The sequence below is a fragment of the Protopterus annectens genome, chromosome 7.part0, assembly GCF_019279795.1.
Source record: "Protopterus annectens isolate FY-2018-M chromosome 7.part0, PAN1.0, whole genome shotgun sequence".
NCBI lineage: Eukaryota > Metazoa > Chordata > Ceratodontiformes > Protopteridae > Protopterus > Protopterus annectens.
In genome coordinates, this window is record NC_056739.1 from 1,126,175,571 (window position 1) to 1,126,192,931 (window position 17,361).

General features: G+C 38.2%; 1 protein-coding gene across 2 annotated transcripts in view; it reads left to right on the plus strand.

Moving 5' to 3' along the window:
- The first annotated feature begins 11,535 nt into the window (after positions 1-11,535).
- Positions 11,536-17,361, plus strand: part of LOC122806901 (ras and EF-hand domain-containing protein-like) — a 502,021-nt gene continuing 496,195 nt past the window's right edge. For both annotated transcript variants that reach the window (XM_044077705.1, XM_044077706.1), the window contains exon 1: positions 11,536-12,139. In XM_044077705.1, the coding sequence (XP_043933640.1) occupies positions 11,781-12,139 (359 nt within the window). In that variant the 5' untranslated portion in view covers positions 11,536-11,780. The remainder of the gene's footprint in view (positions 12,140-17,361) is intronic.

A 17,361-nucleotide genomic window follows, 5' to 3' on the forward strand; every position in this document is an offset into this window, starting at 1 on the left:
TTGCAGGCTAGTGTTTATTTGTGTGAATTAAGATGCAATACTTTATTGCAGCTACTGTATGTATGAAACAAAGCTAAGCTAAATATGTTAAGATGGTCATTAATACTTCATGACTATTTAATATTTGAGGTGTGCATAATTAAAATGGCTATAGTTATTGGGGATCTGGCCTGTTTGTAAATGAAAGTGATTCATCTGCTGTTGTTTCAGGTTAAATAGTCACTAATCTGTGAGACTTGAGTGCATTTGTGTAAACTAAGATGAATTAAGTTGGGATACTTTACAGCACCCGCTGCCTATGTGAAATAAAGGTGAAATACATCACTGTAACCTTTTTATCACATTCAGACAGCAAAATCACTACATTTGTTTGGTATAGGGGCTGTCTGTGAATGAAAGTGAGTAACATTGCTGTGGTTTGCTAAGTTTTAATAGTCAATCTGGATTTGCAGGACTACTGCACATGTATGTGAGGCATATTTGAATACCTTATTCGGGCTACTACGTGTTTGTGTTAAACTTGAAACACATTACTGTGGCCATTATTTTTATTTTTACCATTGACATCTGAAGCATACACAGTAAACAAACTGGCTGTCATTGGTGGGTACAGGGACTGTCTATGGATACACATTGCTGGATTTATCATTTGCTCAAGGGAAACTGTAATTTTGAATTTGCTGGACCTATGCCTACATGTGCAAAGAAAGATGGAATATTTTACTGTTGCTACTATTTGGCACAAAGTTTAAATACATTGTTGAGGCTATTATTCTTCATCACAATTACAAAACAGAGGTGTACACAGTCAAAGTTAATATAACGTCTGAGTATAGGAGCAATCTGTAAATGATAGAGACTGAGCCTGCTGTCATCTGATCAGCTTACAGTCATTAGTTTGGCTTTGCATGCCTAGTGTACATTTGTATGAAGTAAGATGGAATGGTTTTACTGGGAGTACTTTGTATTTAAGTGAAACAGAGTATATTACAGTAGTCTTTATTTTTGGCTACATTCAGACATCTGTTTTGCACAAACTATCAACAAAGTGAGTGTAACTTCTTGGTATGATGCTTTGATGTGGAATAAATGAATGTTTAACTTGAGCAAGTCAGCAAGGTTGGTCTGGCTTTTTGTGACTACAGTGTATTTGTGTGAAACAAGTTGGTACAATTTACTGCAGCTATTTCTTTAAATTGTAATCAGATATCTGATGTGCACAGTCAATAAAGTGGCTGCTATTGATAGGTACAGAGGTCATCCAAGTATAAAAGGGACTTAGTCCTGCTGTAGTTTCAACCATTCATGAGCTGGTTTGTAAAAGCAAAGTAACACAATGTATTATATTTGCTGAAATCAATGTAAAGTATTTGTTATGATTTATGCACATTTGTGTGTGTGTGTGTGTGTGTGTGTGTGTGTGTGTGTGTGTGTGTGTGTGTGTGTGTGGTGGGAGGTACAGGGTATCCAAGAGTAACAATTTGACCATATTTTCTTTCACTTTCCATCATAATCAAATATGAGTGTTGTACACAATAAATGGAAATATTTTTGGTCTGGTCAGGATGTGTGAGAAAGCAAGCGATGTCCTGTATATTGATGAAGTAAGCAGGATTGTCACCTCAGACTACATAGCTATCTGGTTGAGTGTTTGGCTAGCAGTCCTTCTGCATGCAGCCTTCATCTCATTCCTATCTCTTTGTTAGTTGTACCCATGTGCCCTGGTTTCTTCCAGTGCTCTAAAGACATAATATAGGTAAACTGTCATTTCTCTAATTTGCCTAAGATAAGGATACAGTGGGGTGACAAGACATAGAGAGAATGTGTGCATGTGTGTGTGTGTGTGTGTGTGTGTGTGTGTGTGTGTGTGTGTGTGTGTGTGTGTGTGTGTGTGTGTGTGTGTGTGTGTGTGTGTATGTGTGTGCATTCTTTGATATACTGACACTGTCCCTGACAAACCAGGTCTATGTATGCATGTGTGAAAAATTTATCTCACCAATTTTATCTGTGGAAACACAATATTGAGGATACATACATATAAAACTCTTGCTACTAGCTGTAAAAAAAGAACAATTAGTTAATTATCTTCTCACAGAACATTTTGACATAATGCTTAATACATTAACATCCCGTTTTAAACTCTGCTATTGAATCTCTCATTTACTCTCTCCTTCAGCCCAGTTTTCCCAAGCCAAAATGTTTTCATCCCTAAACTGGAATACAATTTTCCTCTGATTAACTTTTACTCAGCACAAAATTCCCATAGATTTCAGATCACAGAAAATAAAAGCTGCAGATTTACCTTCCTTGCTGAGAGAAGATCTCACCATTAATGTCTGAAATGTCTTCTAGTCAATGAAAGTTCAACCTTTCTCCTAGATACTCATATTCACAAGATACTATACAGTGACTATTGCATACATTGGGAAACTACAAGTCCAAGACCAGGTTTATTCTCTTAGAAGTACCCTGGAGAAAGTTACCACATTAAGAAGACCTCCATTTAAAACAGCTACTAGATAATGTGCCTTCTCTTGACTAGGTCTGGCATTATGGAATAGACTTATACTTGAATTAATTGGCCTAGAATATCTCACTGAGTGCAAAAAGACCATACTTGGCTAACCACACCATTTACTGTCAAACATTGTACTACGTCTAGCAATAGAGTCACTGTGAAACATTGACTTCTGCTCCAGCACGACAGTCTTTCTCTGCTTGTTGTTCCTAAATGTTCTCCTGCTTGTTTCCTGAAGTGCTGAAACTCAAAATGAACTTTATGTATATAGTGTAAATACTGCAAACAACTTTGTTTTTTCTGTTATCTCAATCTCTGCAACATTTCTCTGTTTATAAGACTATTTAACAAGCACTAGGACCTACAATAAGCAGATTTGTTTGTTCCAATAACCTTTAAAAATTGATTTTGTATATGTTCTTATGTACTGCAGACTTCTTAAATATTGACATTGTTTAGTTGTTTACTTTTATGTCTGTACTTTTGGGTTGAGTCTGAAAGGGTCTATGTTTAATGATTGAATGTTTAATTCAGCGAACATCCAGTCATTGAACACAACCCAGTGAATGTTCACGTCATTGAATGTTCAGCTCAGTGAATGTGTTACAAGAGGAAACTAACTAGTTAGCCAACATTTCCCTGTAACACACACTGGACAATTTCAAACCCACCCAAGAGGGAGGCTATGCCCCCACACCCCCTAACTATATATACCAACTGTGAGATCATACTACAGTGGGGAAAACAGCAAATTTCCTGTTATTGGCCAACTACTTGCATTGTTCCCCACTACAGTGTGATCTCAGAGTTGGCATATATAGTTACAAGGGGTGTGGGGGGCATAGCCACCACCTGGGTGGATTTGATTTGATGTTCTCCAAACTGAACATTCAGTCATTAAACATAGACCCATCTGAAAAGGGTCTTCAGACCAGCCCACCTACTTGGTTATCATATATTAAATAAATAGACTCTCAAGGCTTTCGTGGGCATAGTGGTCCCCAGATTGACAACTAAATGAGGGAATTATGACAAAGCATAAGCAGAAGGACTCATATTGTACCTCTGCCTGGGTCCCACTAATCTTGCAAAGAGATGTACAAAGAAGGTCACAATAATTTGCATGGGAATGTGGACAGTGTGAGCATTATTTCAGGAACCCCAGGAACCTGATCGTGGATTTTTTTTTTTTTGCACTCTTGAAGAGCTGAGGAGGTAGGGCACTAGGGCACTACTACAGACAGTGGGCCTGTGTGCTAGTAAAACCAGCTACCTCTCAGAGATGTGCAGAGATAGTTGATATTGCTCATCTGAGGGAAGTGTGGTGTACAGAAGAAACAAGTTGGAATAAATTACTATGATCATTTTTTTTCACTTTTCTCATAATCTGGACCCATATTTTGGGTATAAGGATGAGGAAGCATTGTTCACTACAGGTGATATTATCAAGAGTCAGGGGCTTCAAATAAAATTACTCTGAGGATTATTGGATCACGCATGTCCCTCCATTACTGCTAGGTTCTAATACAATCTAAGGATAGAAATATACCAGTGCAAAAATAATGTAGTTGTTTGCAGATCAATAGTAGTTTACAGCATTTCTTGAACAAACCTCAGTTCTACAATGTCTTCATTTGGCAAATGGGTTCTGTTCTGTATTAGTTTTTTAATATACCTTTTTTTTCTTTCTGTTTCTCATTCACTGTTTTTTTGAGAGTCACATTAATTACTACCCAGAGATGAAAGACAGCAAAATAAGACTTTACACCAAACAATCAAGATAAGTAGGAAATCCTTGAAAGATATAAGATGACTTGTTTCTATTCATCTACAACAACTATCCATAGCTAATTAAATTCCAACCAAAGGGTAAATCATGGTGCAATTGCTGTCACATAATGGGTGCACATTATATCAGCTTGCTGCTTTCATATTGGTAGGCATTAATAATTACAAAACAGTTATATGGGCTCATAAGTTCATAGGTGTATACAATGGCAATGACCACTGAGGCCTTTTTAAGTAGTCATGCATTCCAAATTCCTGACAAGTTCTAGTACTTGGTAAGTGTAAGCAGGAGCTTGTGATGTGAAACATTTACAATCTGGACCCTGGAGATGTCCATTAGAAACATAGGTGGCAACTCAGAGTTTAATTTCTGGCTCCCCATCCAGATGTCCAAATTACACTTGAATTGGGTTAGGGAGGAATTCTGATTCACTTGGATGGGAAGCCTTTTCCACAGAAGGAAATCCTGCATAACTTGGATGGGAAGGCTGTTCCATAGAAGGGGTAGTCTCTAGAGTACATACTTGTCTCTCCAGCAGGTCCTATGCACATCACAGGCAAAGTTTAAGTCTTTAGAATGGGAAACTCTGGTGCTGTTATTTTTGTAGAAATGAAGGAGGTCCAACAGAGTGGGGTCTGAAGATGCCTTGTATGCCAAACATAGATCTCTGCTTAACAGTCTACAGGAGACAGAATACAAAGATAGGGCTTTGAGTTGGTCTCCATAAGACATTATTTATGCCCTGTATTCTGTTAGTAAGGAATCTCTGTTGATATTCCAGTTGTTCTATGTACTTGGTTAGCTATACACTAAAGGGGGCACTGTTCATAGGTTCATAGGTTCATAGGTTCATAGGTGTGTACTAGGTTAATGGCCCTGGAACCTTCACAAGCCTAGCCCATAGGATTACCCTGGTATCGTGGCACCCGACCTTAGTTCCCAGTGCCTCTGTCGAGTATAGTCACTGGAGTAATCCCCGGGGCGAATTTTCTATTTCCCATCCACTCATGAAGATTTCCCTTGAAGAGGGCCAGTGAGGTGCTCTGTTTGACATGTATGGGAAGTCTATTTCATAGCATGAGCAGTCTCTGGCTTATGAAACTGTCCCTTCAGCTTTTTCTGTTGATTGTGGTAATGAGCTTGAGGTTTTTGGAGCATGTGGTGTGGAGGGATTGGGATTTCTTTAGATGTAACATTTCTAACAGATCTGCATGGCTTGTGGCTTTTCAAGCCACAGAGATCGCTAAAGTAGCGATATGAGAGAAGAGAATAGTTGGAGTTCTTCTAGCATTGAGCAGCATGACCCTCAGATTGCATTTGTTTGTAGCTGTTACAGTGGTAATTTGGTCTTTGGAACACAGCCTAAAAAGGCACTATAGGGTTGGCAAGAGCCTTGGCCAGTATCCGGAAACCCAGGGGTGACAAATGCAGGCCATCTCAGGCAAAGCATCGAGGCCTGTCAATCATGTCATCCCAGGCAAACAGATACTGGATCCCCTTAGAATGACACCAGAAACTTAGCCAATTGTTGAAATCAATCATTTTCTGCTTGTACTGTGATATCATTCTGGGTGATGGTAGGAAGCTTCTCAGGGCTAGGGCCATACCCACCTGGGCTACATAATTCAAGAGCTCCTTTATGTTTCTTTTCATGTAGTCCAGGGAGGTACATCTCAGGTCACTCACACCCACATGTACAATGATAGAGTCATATTTGTACCTGTTTTTGAGGGACCTGAGTGCATGCGTTATGTGGTGCATTCTGGCACCTGACAGACAGCTGACTGTTACTTTCTCCTTATTCAACCTCGTGAGTGAGATATCAGTGTGCCTCACTGTTGAGTCACCTTTGACTAGTGTGCTGGGCATGCTGTTTTGCCTTAGGGGCTTTGGTTGAGTGGCACACTGTTTAGGAGAGTTATGTTTCTCATGATTAGTGTTGTGTTGTGATGGTCGAGTGCATTTCTGCCTTGGAGGTCTCTGCTGTTTGGGTAGATTTTTATTGAGAGCCTCCATGAAGGTGGGTGTGTGATTTGTGTTTTTATGTGAAGGCAGTGCTGGTGTGTGTTCTGGAGGGCTATGTGTTCCATGTGGTGTGGTGCAAGTGTTGACCCTCTCCTCTTGACCAGCTATTCCGGTCTTGGATGGAGAGTGCATGGCTTCCAATTTGGATATATAAGTGCATCTCTCGCAAGTCTGAGTGTTGTGAGGTAAGAGGAGAGGGTTGTCAGTGTACATGATGCAGTTGCTACATTGCCTCAGGATGCCCAAGTTCACCAGGTTAATAGGAGAAAGCACAGAGAACTGACCTTTAGACATGCCTGGAGGGGTGGGCATTAATAATAAGTACTGAAACTGTTTTCTTGTAGAATTTTTAGTGCTGGTAGCACTTTTGTGTGCTACAATAATTGCTACAAAAAGTCTGGTAAAGTGCTAGACCAATAAGCTAGTAAAAGTGCAGGAGAGGAGAGAACTCGCAGATCTAACGGAAAAATTGAAGAGCAGACTTTTTGGTACCACTCAGAAGTTTACAAACAGTCATGGATACAGCAAATCTGTAGGCTAGATAGGCTACCTAGTGCTTACCACTCCCGTTGATAAGCTAGAAGGCTTCCCTACAACACAGAAAGGCTTGGGGGCTCAGAAGCTTGCAAACAGTCCTGGATACATCAAATCTGTATCTGGTCTAGACTAGTTACAGGAAAGGTGAGAAACAAGAGCAAACGTGGGCTTTTAAACCAGAAAGTTGGGGGTGGAAAAACTGCTCAAACGGACAATAAACTACAATTTATGGGCCAGAAACCACTCCTCTTGTGGTAGATACGCTACCTAGTGCTTACCACTCCCACTGATAAGCTAGAAGGCTTCCCTTCAACACAGAAAGGCCTGGGGGGCTCAGAAGCTTACAAATAGTAATGGATACAACAAATCTGTATCTGGACTAGACTAGTTACAGGAAAGGTGGGAAACAAGTTTAGAACTTTTTGTACTTAGTGCTAGGTCTGATGAGTGTTGACTACAATGGAACAATGCCCTCCTGGGGCCTAGATGTTGTACCTTTGTTTGTAAGTTGCACAACATTGAATAAGTTCCTCACTACAATAAATATATGATGGTCAAAGACTATATTACTGTCTATGTCTATGCGTTTAGTAACTTGAATAAAGCTGTGAAAATAGCCTTTAGGCCCATCTGACCACTATAAGTGGTATTTAGCCATTATACAACTGTTACTTTGTGTTTTACATTAATTCTTCCTTTCTATTTGCTTCAACTTTATTTATTTTTAATCACTCCACTGAAGTACAATCATCAGTTTATCCAAGTAAAGCTTTTCAGAGGCATATTACTCTTTATGTTTTGTCACTATGCTTGGCTGAGACATGCACAGACTTACACTTAATCCATTTTTCAAGATTTTAAAGAGTAATATGAAAAAGATAAAAACACAAAACCATTGATGAAAAGCCACTCTGTGAAGGACTTACCTTCATTTGGTTGACTAACCTGAAGGTAAACCACTCTGTATCGAAAACAAAAGCAACGACTTCCTAGTATACATGATAAGGTCGCTACTTGGTACATGCAAATATTACTAAAAAACAACCCCCCCCCACATGCACACTTCCTGCTAATTATATATACTAACTCTGAGACTGCACAATCCCTGGGAAAGGGAATATTCCCTTACATGGATTTGCCAGTCTTGCACACCTGTCATTTCTCTGTATAGTCAAAGAAAAGGGGTCAAAGAGATGTCAGACTCCTTGTAGACCAATCCAAGAAAAGCTACACATATATGCCTGATCTTGTTTTACTTTATTAATTCATCTTATTCTTAGAGTACATGCTTACTGCAGTTCACAGTTAAGGGGGAAATAGAACCTATCTTGGCACTCATCAGGTGCAAGGCCAAGAACATAATCCTAGATATGGCATCAGCACATCACAGGATGCACAGATACACTCACTCATACATGGCATATGAGCCTATTGGCAATTTGAGGGACTGTCTGTTGCCCATAATACATGTGTGACATGATTTACTACAAGGACATCTTGCAGAAATCCAAGCAGACATAGGGAGGATGTACAAAACGAGTAGAGGGTGCCACATCCAAGAACCAAAGTGGAGAACCAAGTATTGTTTGCTGCAATACAACCTCACTTAGTTTATTCTGAAAATGAGAATAATGTGCTGCTCTCTCTTGCGTGATCTTCTTCCCAATCACCTAGAAAGGCTGTATGTACTCAGAATTACTGTTTAATTCAGAATCTTCAGAATCTCTGGATACTGTGTCACACTACACATTTCCCTGTGTTTTTACAAGTCTGTGTTCTTAGCCTTTTACAGATGTTGAATTGAGCTCTTTCCTTCAGCTGAAGAAACTGTTTACAGTTTACTGAGTTTGTAAAGAACTAGGACTACTGTGTTCAAATTCATTCACTTTGTTATGCAAAGCTATTATTGTTCATGTCATTTCAGTCTCAGCTCAATTGTTACAACTCAGCTGGCTTATCTCTTTATAGTAATTTACCTCCATGAGAAGGAAAGATGGCAGGGTGATCGGCACCTTGTAGTCTATTTCTGGGACATACATTTTAAATGTGGTGAGCCATACGATATGATACAAGAAAACAAACATCTGTGTGATAAGATATAGGACCTCCATGAGAAGGAAAGATGGCAGAGTGATCGGCACCTTGTAGTCTATTTCTGGGACATACATGTTAAATGTAGTGAGCCATACGATATGATACAAGAAAACAAACATCTGTGTCATAAGATTTCTAACCAACTCAGCATGATGTGGAATGAGGAAGCAAAATAAACAGTAAAACACCAGAGAAGGTGAAACACACAACTGCATCTTGTTTTACTTATATGTGGCAGAGTAGAAACCATTCCAGGGGGGATGGATATATACTCTGAAATAAGGAAACGGTGAATTTAAGGTGCAGCCATCCCTTAAATGAAACCCAAATCAAGTCTCTTCAAGCCACAGTGAATTTCACTAGCTTATTCTTAAGTTGGATCAATGATTCACACATACAAACACACACACACACACACACACACACACACACACACACACACACACACACACACACACACACACACACACACACGCACATGCACACACAACCTCCAAGCGTTTAGCAGGATTATAACAATGTTAAATGTTTAAAAAAATCTACACTGTAATATTTTCAAACTATAATCAATCATGAAGGTGGTGGTAGTGGGACATTATGCATGCTTTTACATTAATTCTTTTCTAGGATAAGTAAGGGACTATCACTCACTGACTTGCAGTCTCATACAGCTTTCATTTCCATTCCTCTGTTGTGATATCACTCTAATTTGCTATACTTTGGATGGTGACCTCCTCTCAGGGAAAATTCCTATAGGCTATGAATTCTGGAATTCTTGCACAGGACTGAGGGTTATGGGCAGGGAGAGTAAATGTGTGACAGCCTTTGGTGGTATTGTGCAGCTTTCCTCCCATGGAATTAATATGGTCCTTTGTATGATATCCACTCACCCAGTGTTTACCTCCTTGTGGAGAAAGTGGATTAAGAAAACAGTGCTTTTCCCCTTCCCCCAAGAAAGAAGACCTGACCCTTCTACACTCAATCCTTTTTGTTTTGTTAACTTTCTGAGAGCAGTGTCAGAAGTCAAAATGTGGATGCTGACAGAGGAGAACACCAACTGTAACTGCCATTGAGCTGACTAGGAAGTATTGAAAGAGCAACATTACAGTTATATCAGTAAACCATTTAACTATTTAGAACTGATGAAACACTCACACACACACACACACACACACACACACACACACACACACACACACACACACACACACACACACACACACACACACACACACATCAGTGGGTAGCAGTTTACCATTGCTGTATTAAATACATCAGATCTGTATATGTAGAAAAATTTGACGTTTGACCTTGGTACAGAATACATTCACAAGCCTTTAAAGTAACTTCATTCTTAATGTTACTGCATTATTTCATTTTTAGACTGTGTATAAATGTAAGTTACACTTCCTCAGCCATGTACTCAGGGTCCTCTTGGCAATTTTTTATGTCAGTGTGAACAATAGTCCCGCATAATATCATGTTTAGTGTGAATGCCAAACAAGTCAAGGACACGGCACTTTTTTTACTTCAGAACGATATGAAGACGGAATTGTTTTTCAGAAGCTGTACAGTAAGTTTCATGTCTTAAAATGAGAGGCAAAACAAATGTCTGCACTTTGAGATGTGCATACTTCTGAAACCTTGTGAATAAAACCTTGTTGGTACAATTAAAGAAGTATTTCTTCCTTGTTTTTTTAAGTTAAATTAATACATGAATAAAAATAGAACCATCTGAAGCTGTCACTTAAAAATGTTTGCTATTCACATGGAAGCTTGACATTTTTTTTCACTGCTACGTAATTTAAGTCAGGTATTGCTGAAAAGGACTGTGCCAAATGACCTACCTAATTAAGAAAGTAATAAATGTAATGCAGAAGTGAAACGACTGGGACCCTAAAGCATGGGACCATATCCAAAAGTGGAAAGAGTAAGTGTAGAAGCAGAGACTCTCAATAGATCTTGATCAGACATCCCCCTCCCATACAAAGGGAGGCGTGTCCATATCAAAAGGGCTGGGACCTAAACACCCAGCAGCAGGTGAAAGCCAGTGTTACGCACAGTAGCTCTGCAAAAGAATCAGGAAAAAGTAAAACGGCAGTCTAGAGAGAATCAATTACTTTCTAAATGCTTTGACAGGAGTGAAACTTGAAGTGAAATCCTTCCTTCTATCAAGCAACGAGAGTGAACATTTCATGGTGAATTACGCAACTAATGTTTCACTGTATCCTAGGAAAAACTAAGGATAACTCACACTTATTGCTTCATAAGCAGCACGCGTTTATAGCAAAAAATGGGATATAAATATCTTCCACCTGTATCCTGTGGAGAGTGGAGTAAGATCTTCAGGTAAATGAAAGAAGCAAGGGTAGGAGTTTAGAGATACTCTGTATACATCTGTGTATGGTACGGAAATAAAATGCAAGATTCTCCACATGAATTTCGTAGAAACTGACAAGATCTGCATCTTACACCACTGACATTTGTATAAAACATCTGGATTGTTCATGCCCAGAGAGAGAAGTAAGTTAAACTATCAGGATTTCATAGAGGAAAACATACAGTTAATACTTGTACTGCTGTACAAGAGAAGATATCTGTTCTGTTCTGTTCTGTGTGTGCCCCTGGCAATTCCATGCACAAAGAGGAGGAATTAGGACCACTAAGGCTTCTGAGAAACATGTGAATATCTGTGGAAATCAAATCATATGAAGACGCTTTCTTTGAAGCAGCCCACCTGTGGAATCATAGTGCACTTAGGTACTTGCTGTAGAATCTGAGCATCTCAGCCATCTTCACACTGACTCCATACTACAGATGCCTGTCTTGATGGGCTCTGAGGAGAAGCAGCCTGCTCTTCCAGACCTCAGGAGACTATTCTCTGCATGTGATTTAAACAGATCAGGGATTATTGAGTTTGAGGATTTTGCTAAAGTTTGCAAGGATCTTAACCTGCGCAGTTCACAAGTCAGAACAATTTTTAACAAGCTTGATGTAGACCATGATGGATGTGTTAATTTTAGTGATTTTGTAGCCAGCTTTCAGGAGGTTTCCCAGACTTTGGATTTGACAGCATTGACTCCAGTGGGAAGCAATGACGGGGTACATAACCAACAACAGGATGCTTGGGAAGAGTTTGAAGAACATTTCAGGGACGAACTGCCATACCTGAAAAAGTAAGAATATCACAGAATTACAAGTAGGTTTGATTGAGTGAGTGAGTCTGTGTGTGTGTGTGTGTGTGTGTGTGTGTGTGTGTGTGTGTGTGTGTGTGTGTGTGTGTGTGTGTGTGTGTGTGTGTGTGTGTGTGTGTGTGTGTGTGTGTGTGTGTGTGTGTGTGTGTGTTTGGAAAGAGAGAGAGAAAGAGAGAAAGAGAAGAGATTATGTTTGAGTGTGGATATGTGCATTGCACATACATATGTAAATAGAGCATGTGTTATTGTATGTGTAAGCACACAACACATGCATATGTGTTTATGTGTAGTTGAACATGTCCATAATGTACTACATGCTATTTTTTATCGAGGAACTCAGCAGTAGCATTTTTTTCTTTTTCAATTAATGTTGTAATCATGCAACCTACATAATTAAAATGCTCCTTGCCATAATATTCTAATTTCAGAGGTAACTACTTTTTAATCTTTCATACTTCAATACAATGAAACATACTGGAGATGATGATCTCTCCAAAGCTCACAATAAAAGCCAGTCTGATGAGATTTGAATTTACCTTGTTTCTCAAACTAAAGCTCTGTGTAAAAGTGAAAAATCAGACAGTATACATACCAAAATTCTCAACTTAATGAAAAAGCTTAAAGTTTGCCTTAAATTGTAGTCAGAAATGCAGGACTTAATGAAAGCTATTATAAACATGACAAACCAATATCAGGTGTGGTACCTATTTTCCATTATTTAAATTTCTCCATATCTTTTGAGTTGCTAATATTGTGTCAGGAATGGACCCCATTACTGTGTCTGAATATGATTACAGTTCAAAAATTAGAGTTGCTTCAGTCTTTGATGTTTGTCATCTTCTCAGCAACTGCAACAAATCTAGAATTGCCTCCTTCTAGAGCTTATACAGGGTTACATGTACTGATAGCATATTTAAGTGTATTTGAAAATTCTTCCTTCCTTACCATATATAAACGGGTATGTTATATAAGAAAAGTATATGCCATGTTTCTGAAAATGTATATGTCTGCCTTGAAGGCCTCCTACTGCAAAAAATACATGAATTAAATAAATAAATTAACTAACTAAATGAATAAATAAATAAATAATGTTTACTGTGATAAAGTGCATGCTAATTGCTTCCAAAGACCACAACTTATGATTTTCTTAAGTTAAACTGCTACACAACTGTAGGTGTGTTGTTGGGCTCTGGAAGAGAAGTCCCTAGGTTATTTATGTCTTTGCTGTCTGTAATACAGACAGTAAAAGCCATCATGGCTGGGAAAGGGAGAAGTAAACTGTCCATTTACATATACTGCAATGAAATAATGCAGTAATTAAAACAGAGCATGTTAATTGCATTAGTGTGGAAGCCCATTGCTTTGTGGACATCACTAGCCCTGTGTAGCATGACAAAAATGACCAGTGTCTTCAGTTTAGAGGCTTATTTATTCAGAAATCAGTTAATATGGAACCATGGGGACTCCTTAATGAAAAAAAAAAAACATTCTCCTGGTCTTTATCTTGCACATACAGTACTACAATAACTAACAGCAAGTAAGGTGAATTGGATTCATTATGTTTGATGCTGTGTTCATGACATGATTTGAAATGTCCTTCCAGAGGCTGAACTATGTATTCAGTCATAGTGTTTGTACTATTTTTTGTGATCATATGTAATGAAATTATTATTCATTTTATAGTTTCCAATGTGATAAAACTATATATATTCCTCTTTTCTTTCACTTACATTCTTATCTGTAATATGGTTATAGGCAAAAATGGACTCATGTAGCCCAGTACACCTCCTTACAATTAAAAAGCTAAACCAGAATCACAGGGCCTTGAACCAACTGTCCCTCGGTGGTTTTCTGTGCCTATGCAACTGAGGCATAGTCAGTTTCAGATGAAGACCATTCCTTCTGCACTTAGGGATACACAAAGGCATCTGATTTAATTTTAAAAGCAATGATATTCATCGAAATGGATAGGCAAAATCAAGAACACAAAGCTGTACTTTTAGATGTCAGAGTTATAAAAGAATCTCAAAATCTGTGCAATAACCTATAAAGCAGATGTTCTAGGTTCAAATTCCAACGCAGGCATTTGTTCTGTGTGGGCCTGATATAAATCACGTTACATCTTTATTATTTGTCCATAATCATGTACCTGGAAAGAGGCAGAGGTCCTGTCAGATACTGGGGATTAGAGTGCAGACAGGCGCTTAGTATATAGACACCTACTACCCTTCCAGATTACATCTTCTACTTACTACACTATTGACTAAAGACACATATTTTTTTCATTTGTAAAATTTCCACACGACTGACTGACTTACTCATATGACAGTATAATGTTCATATATTATGCAACACAGACATAACCGAGAAAAAAAGTGTTTCATCTGTACTAAAAATAGGACCTTTGGAATCCCTTTCTCATTATAATACTAACTGTAACAGTGAAGTACTTAAAGATCTAAGCTCACCCTCAGTTCCTTAGGCTTTATCACTATACAGTCAAGAAGATGTACAAATAATTAGCCATTTAAAGCACACAGGACTGAAATGTATATATTATATGACACACATAAATACAGTGAAATAAGTAGTAAGTGCTTTCACTGGGACTTGAACCCATGACCTCTTAAATAGTATATTTTGCACTAAATGTATACTTTATTTTGACAAATCACTTCCTTATTTAAAAAGTCTGCATATGGTGCATTCTACATTTTCCTCTGGCTGTTCATATCAGGACCCACAGCATTTCTTGACAAAATAAAAAAAAACACTGTTGTCCTCCTTTTTTTCAGGGAGAAATTATAACAGTACTATAAAACTTCTGTTGGCATTATCTTCTTTTTATTAGCATTGCACAGATACAACTTCCAGTGCATACAATTCAATCTAGTAGCCATTTCTTTATTTATGGAAAATTAAACAAAATATGGTGAATTGAAAAATTTGAAAATGGAAAATTGCCTTCAACAAAAATGACCAAGACAATCATGCAAATCACAGAAGGTAAGACTGCGTGTACTGGAATACAGGCTAACAAGCTATTAAAGGTGATAGCCATAAGCTCCTCCCTTTGGTAGCTTATCTTCTCTCACTAAGACAACAAACTCAGAGAAGGCTTTCTGCTGAGGTGTGTGCAGATGTCAGCTACTGCTCAAGTAAGTACCTGTGACGAAAAATAAAGGTATGTAAATGAGTTGTGTTTTGTGCTAGAAACTTGTACGGGTATGCACACTTTACTAGTGTGAGAATGTGTGTGCCGCAGTTTACAGTCTGTTTCGGTGCTAAGGGGAATCTTTGCCTAAGGTGTGATTATCTGACTACTAGTATTAATTGATTATTCTACAACATTGCTGCATGTGTGAAGTATTTATGTGAAAAGTAGTGACAGAGATTCTATGTGTTGCTCTGCAGAAGGCATATAAAATAATAAGATTAGTGAAAAAATAGAAACTGTACTGCAAAGTAAGTAAAACAAAATGACAGCAAGGCAAAAGTGTATTTTCTACATCCAGAAACATGACATGGATATTTTTTGGCTAGGAATCCTTTTGCAGGATTTCACTTCCAACATCTTTCTTCCAACTGTTGTAGATGAACAGCTCCTACACCATATATCTATATGTGAGTAGCCCCATCTAATCATTTCTGGTTGATAGCATTCACTAGAATATCTCACAATTTATAAAAAACAATGAAGTAAAAATATATAAAATACAGATAGTAAACAGTATGAATTACATTATGCAGGGCCCATAACAATGTAATGTGCCACGTATATAAGGCATAATCTTCAGGATAAATTGAAGGCAAACAGGATCAGTAAATGATGGCTTTGTGTAGAACAAACAAAGTATGAACCAAAACACATGGGTGAGTGTTGCTTCGTGTTTTTTTCACTTTTATGACGTTCTTCCTCACAGCTCAAAATGGTACTTACTTCCTGGTAGTTTTGATAATAAATTCATTTATAGTTTCTAACTAGAATAGACATGTTATACTTCTCTAGGTTATAAGCAACTTTACAGGAAAGACTGAGACTGGCTGGATTTTTGGCCAAAATACCAGATGGCATATTTCTGCAATCAGCATGAAACCTTTGTATTGTGTATACATCTAGATACATCTGAAAAGTTGTACTACAATGGCAGTATTTGTTGTTTAACCACCTTTCCCAGGACTAGAACCCAAAGACTTGTAATGTTTTGGCAGCAGGTGATAAATCCTTACAAATTGAACCACAGGGCAGTGATGTGATGCATTTATTACATCATAGCAAGGGTTTGTTAAGATTAATCAATGTTACCTTGATTTTTTAACAGGCTTTTTTTGTTTTCTATAATTTTTTAACTGTATATTTTCATGAGGCCCAGTGGATTGTTTTTCAGAAATTTTAAAACTTCAAATGATATGGAATCAGTAATCATGGTTGAATATTTACAACAGTTCTGCTCTCAAAAAGCATGCTTATGCCCAAAGACTGATACAAAAGCGTGTATAAGATATAGTTAACATGAAAAAATCTTTATGTGATGAAAAGAGCACATAAATTTACTCACAGCTTTAGCTTTTACAGACTTTACATCTGCAGCACAAATAAGGAGTTAGTATTTTTTAACTTCAGGTATATTACCTGCATCTTTGTTCACTGCCTGCACTGAAAGGGTAGCGGTTGTGCAGACTCCCAGGAGGAACAGTGAGGAAAACAAAGTGAAAAGCTGTGTAGTCAGAAAGCTTTCTAGATTAATGGTCTTGTAGAATAACACAATTGACAAAAATTGCAGACGTGGGAATTGAATATTTTTTTGGTTAAAGCATATGCTTGACACCAATACCATTGTGACATATGAGAGGAAGAAGGGCCATTTCCACTGTGCTGTTGTTTTTTGACTTGTTATAACAGTTCTCATCTGTAAGCAGCAATGCCATCTTTTTCAATGCATTTTAGTAGGCTGGCTTTCCTGATAAAGAGAACATGCCATAGCCACAGTATGTTTTTTTCTGGCTCAGGTATTTTTTTTTTAGCTCACAGTTAGACGTTGCCCGTTCGATTCTCAGTTAGAGCGTCTCCTGTGCGGCGACATGCGTGAATGGGAGTTCCTTCATTGAAGGTTGTGCATTAGGCCCGGCAAGCCAGCACGAAAAAATCTACTGCCAATCATTAGCGGACCGAAGTTCCGCTGTGGCGACCCCTAACCGGGAAA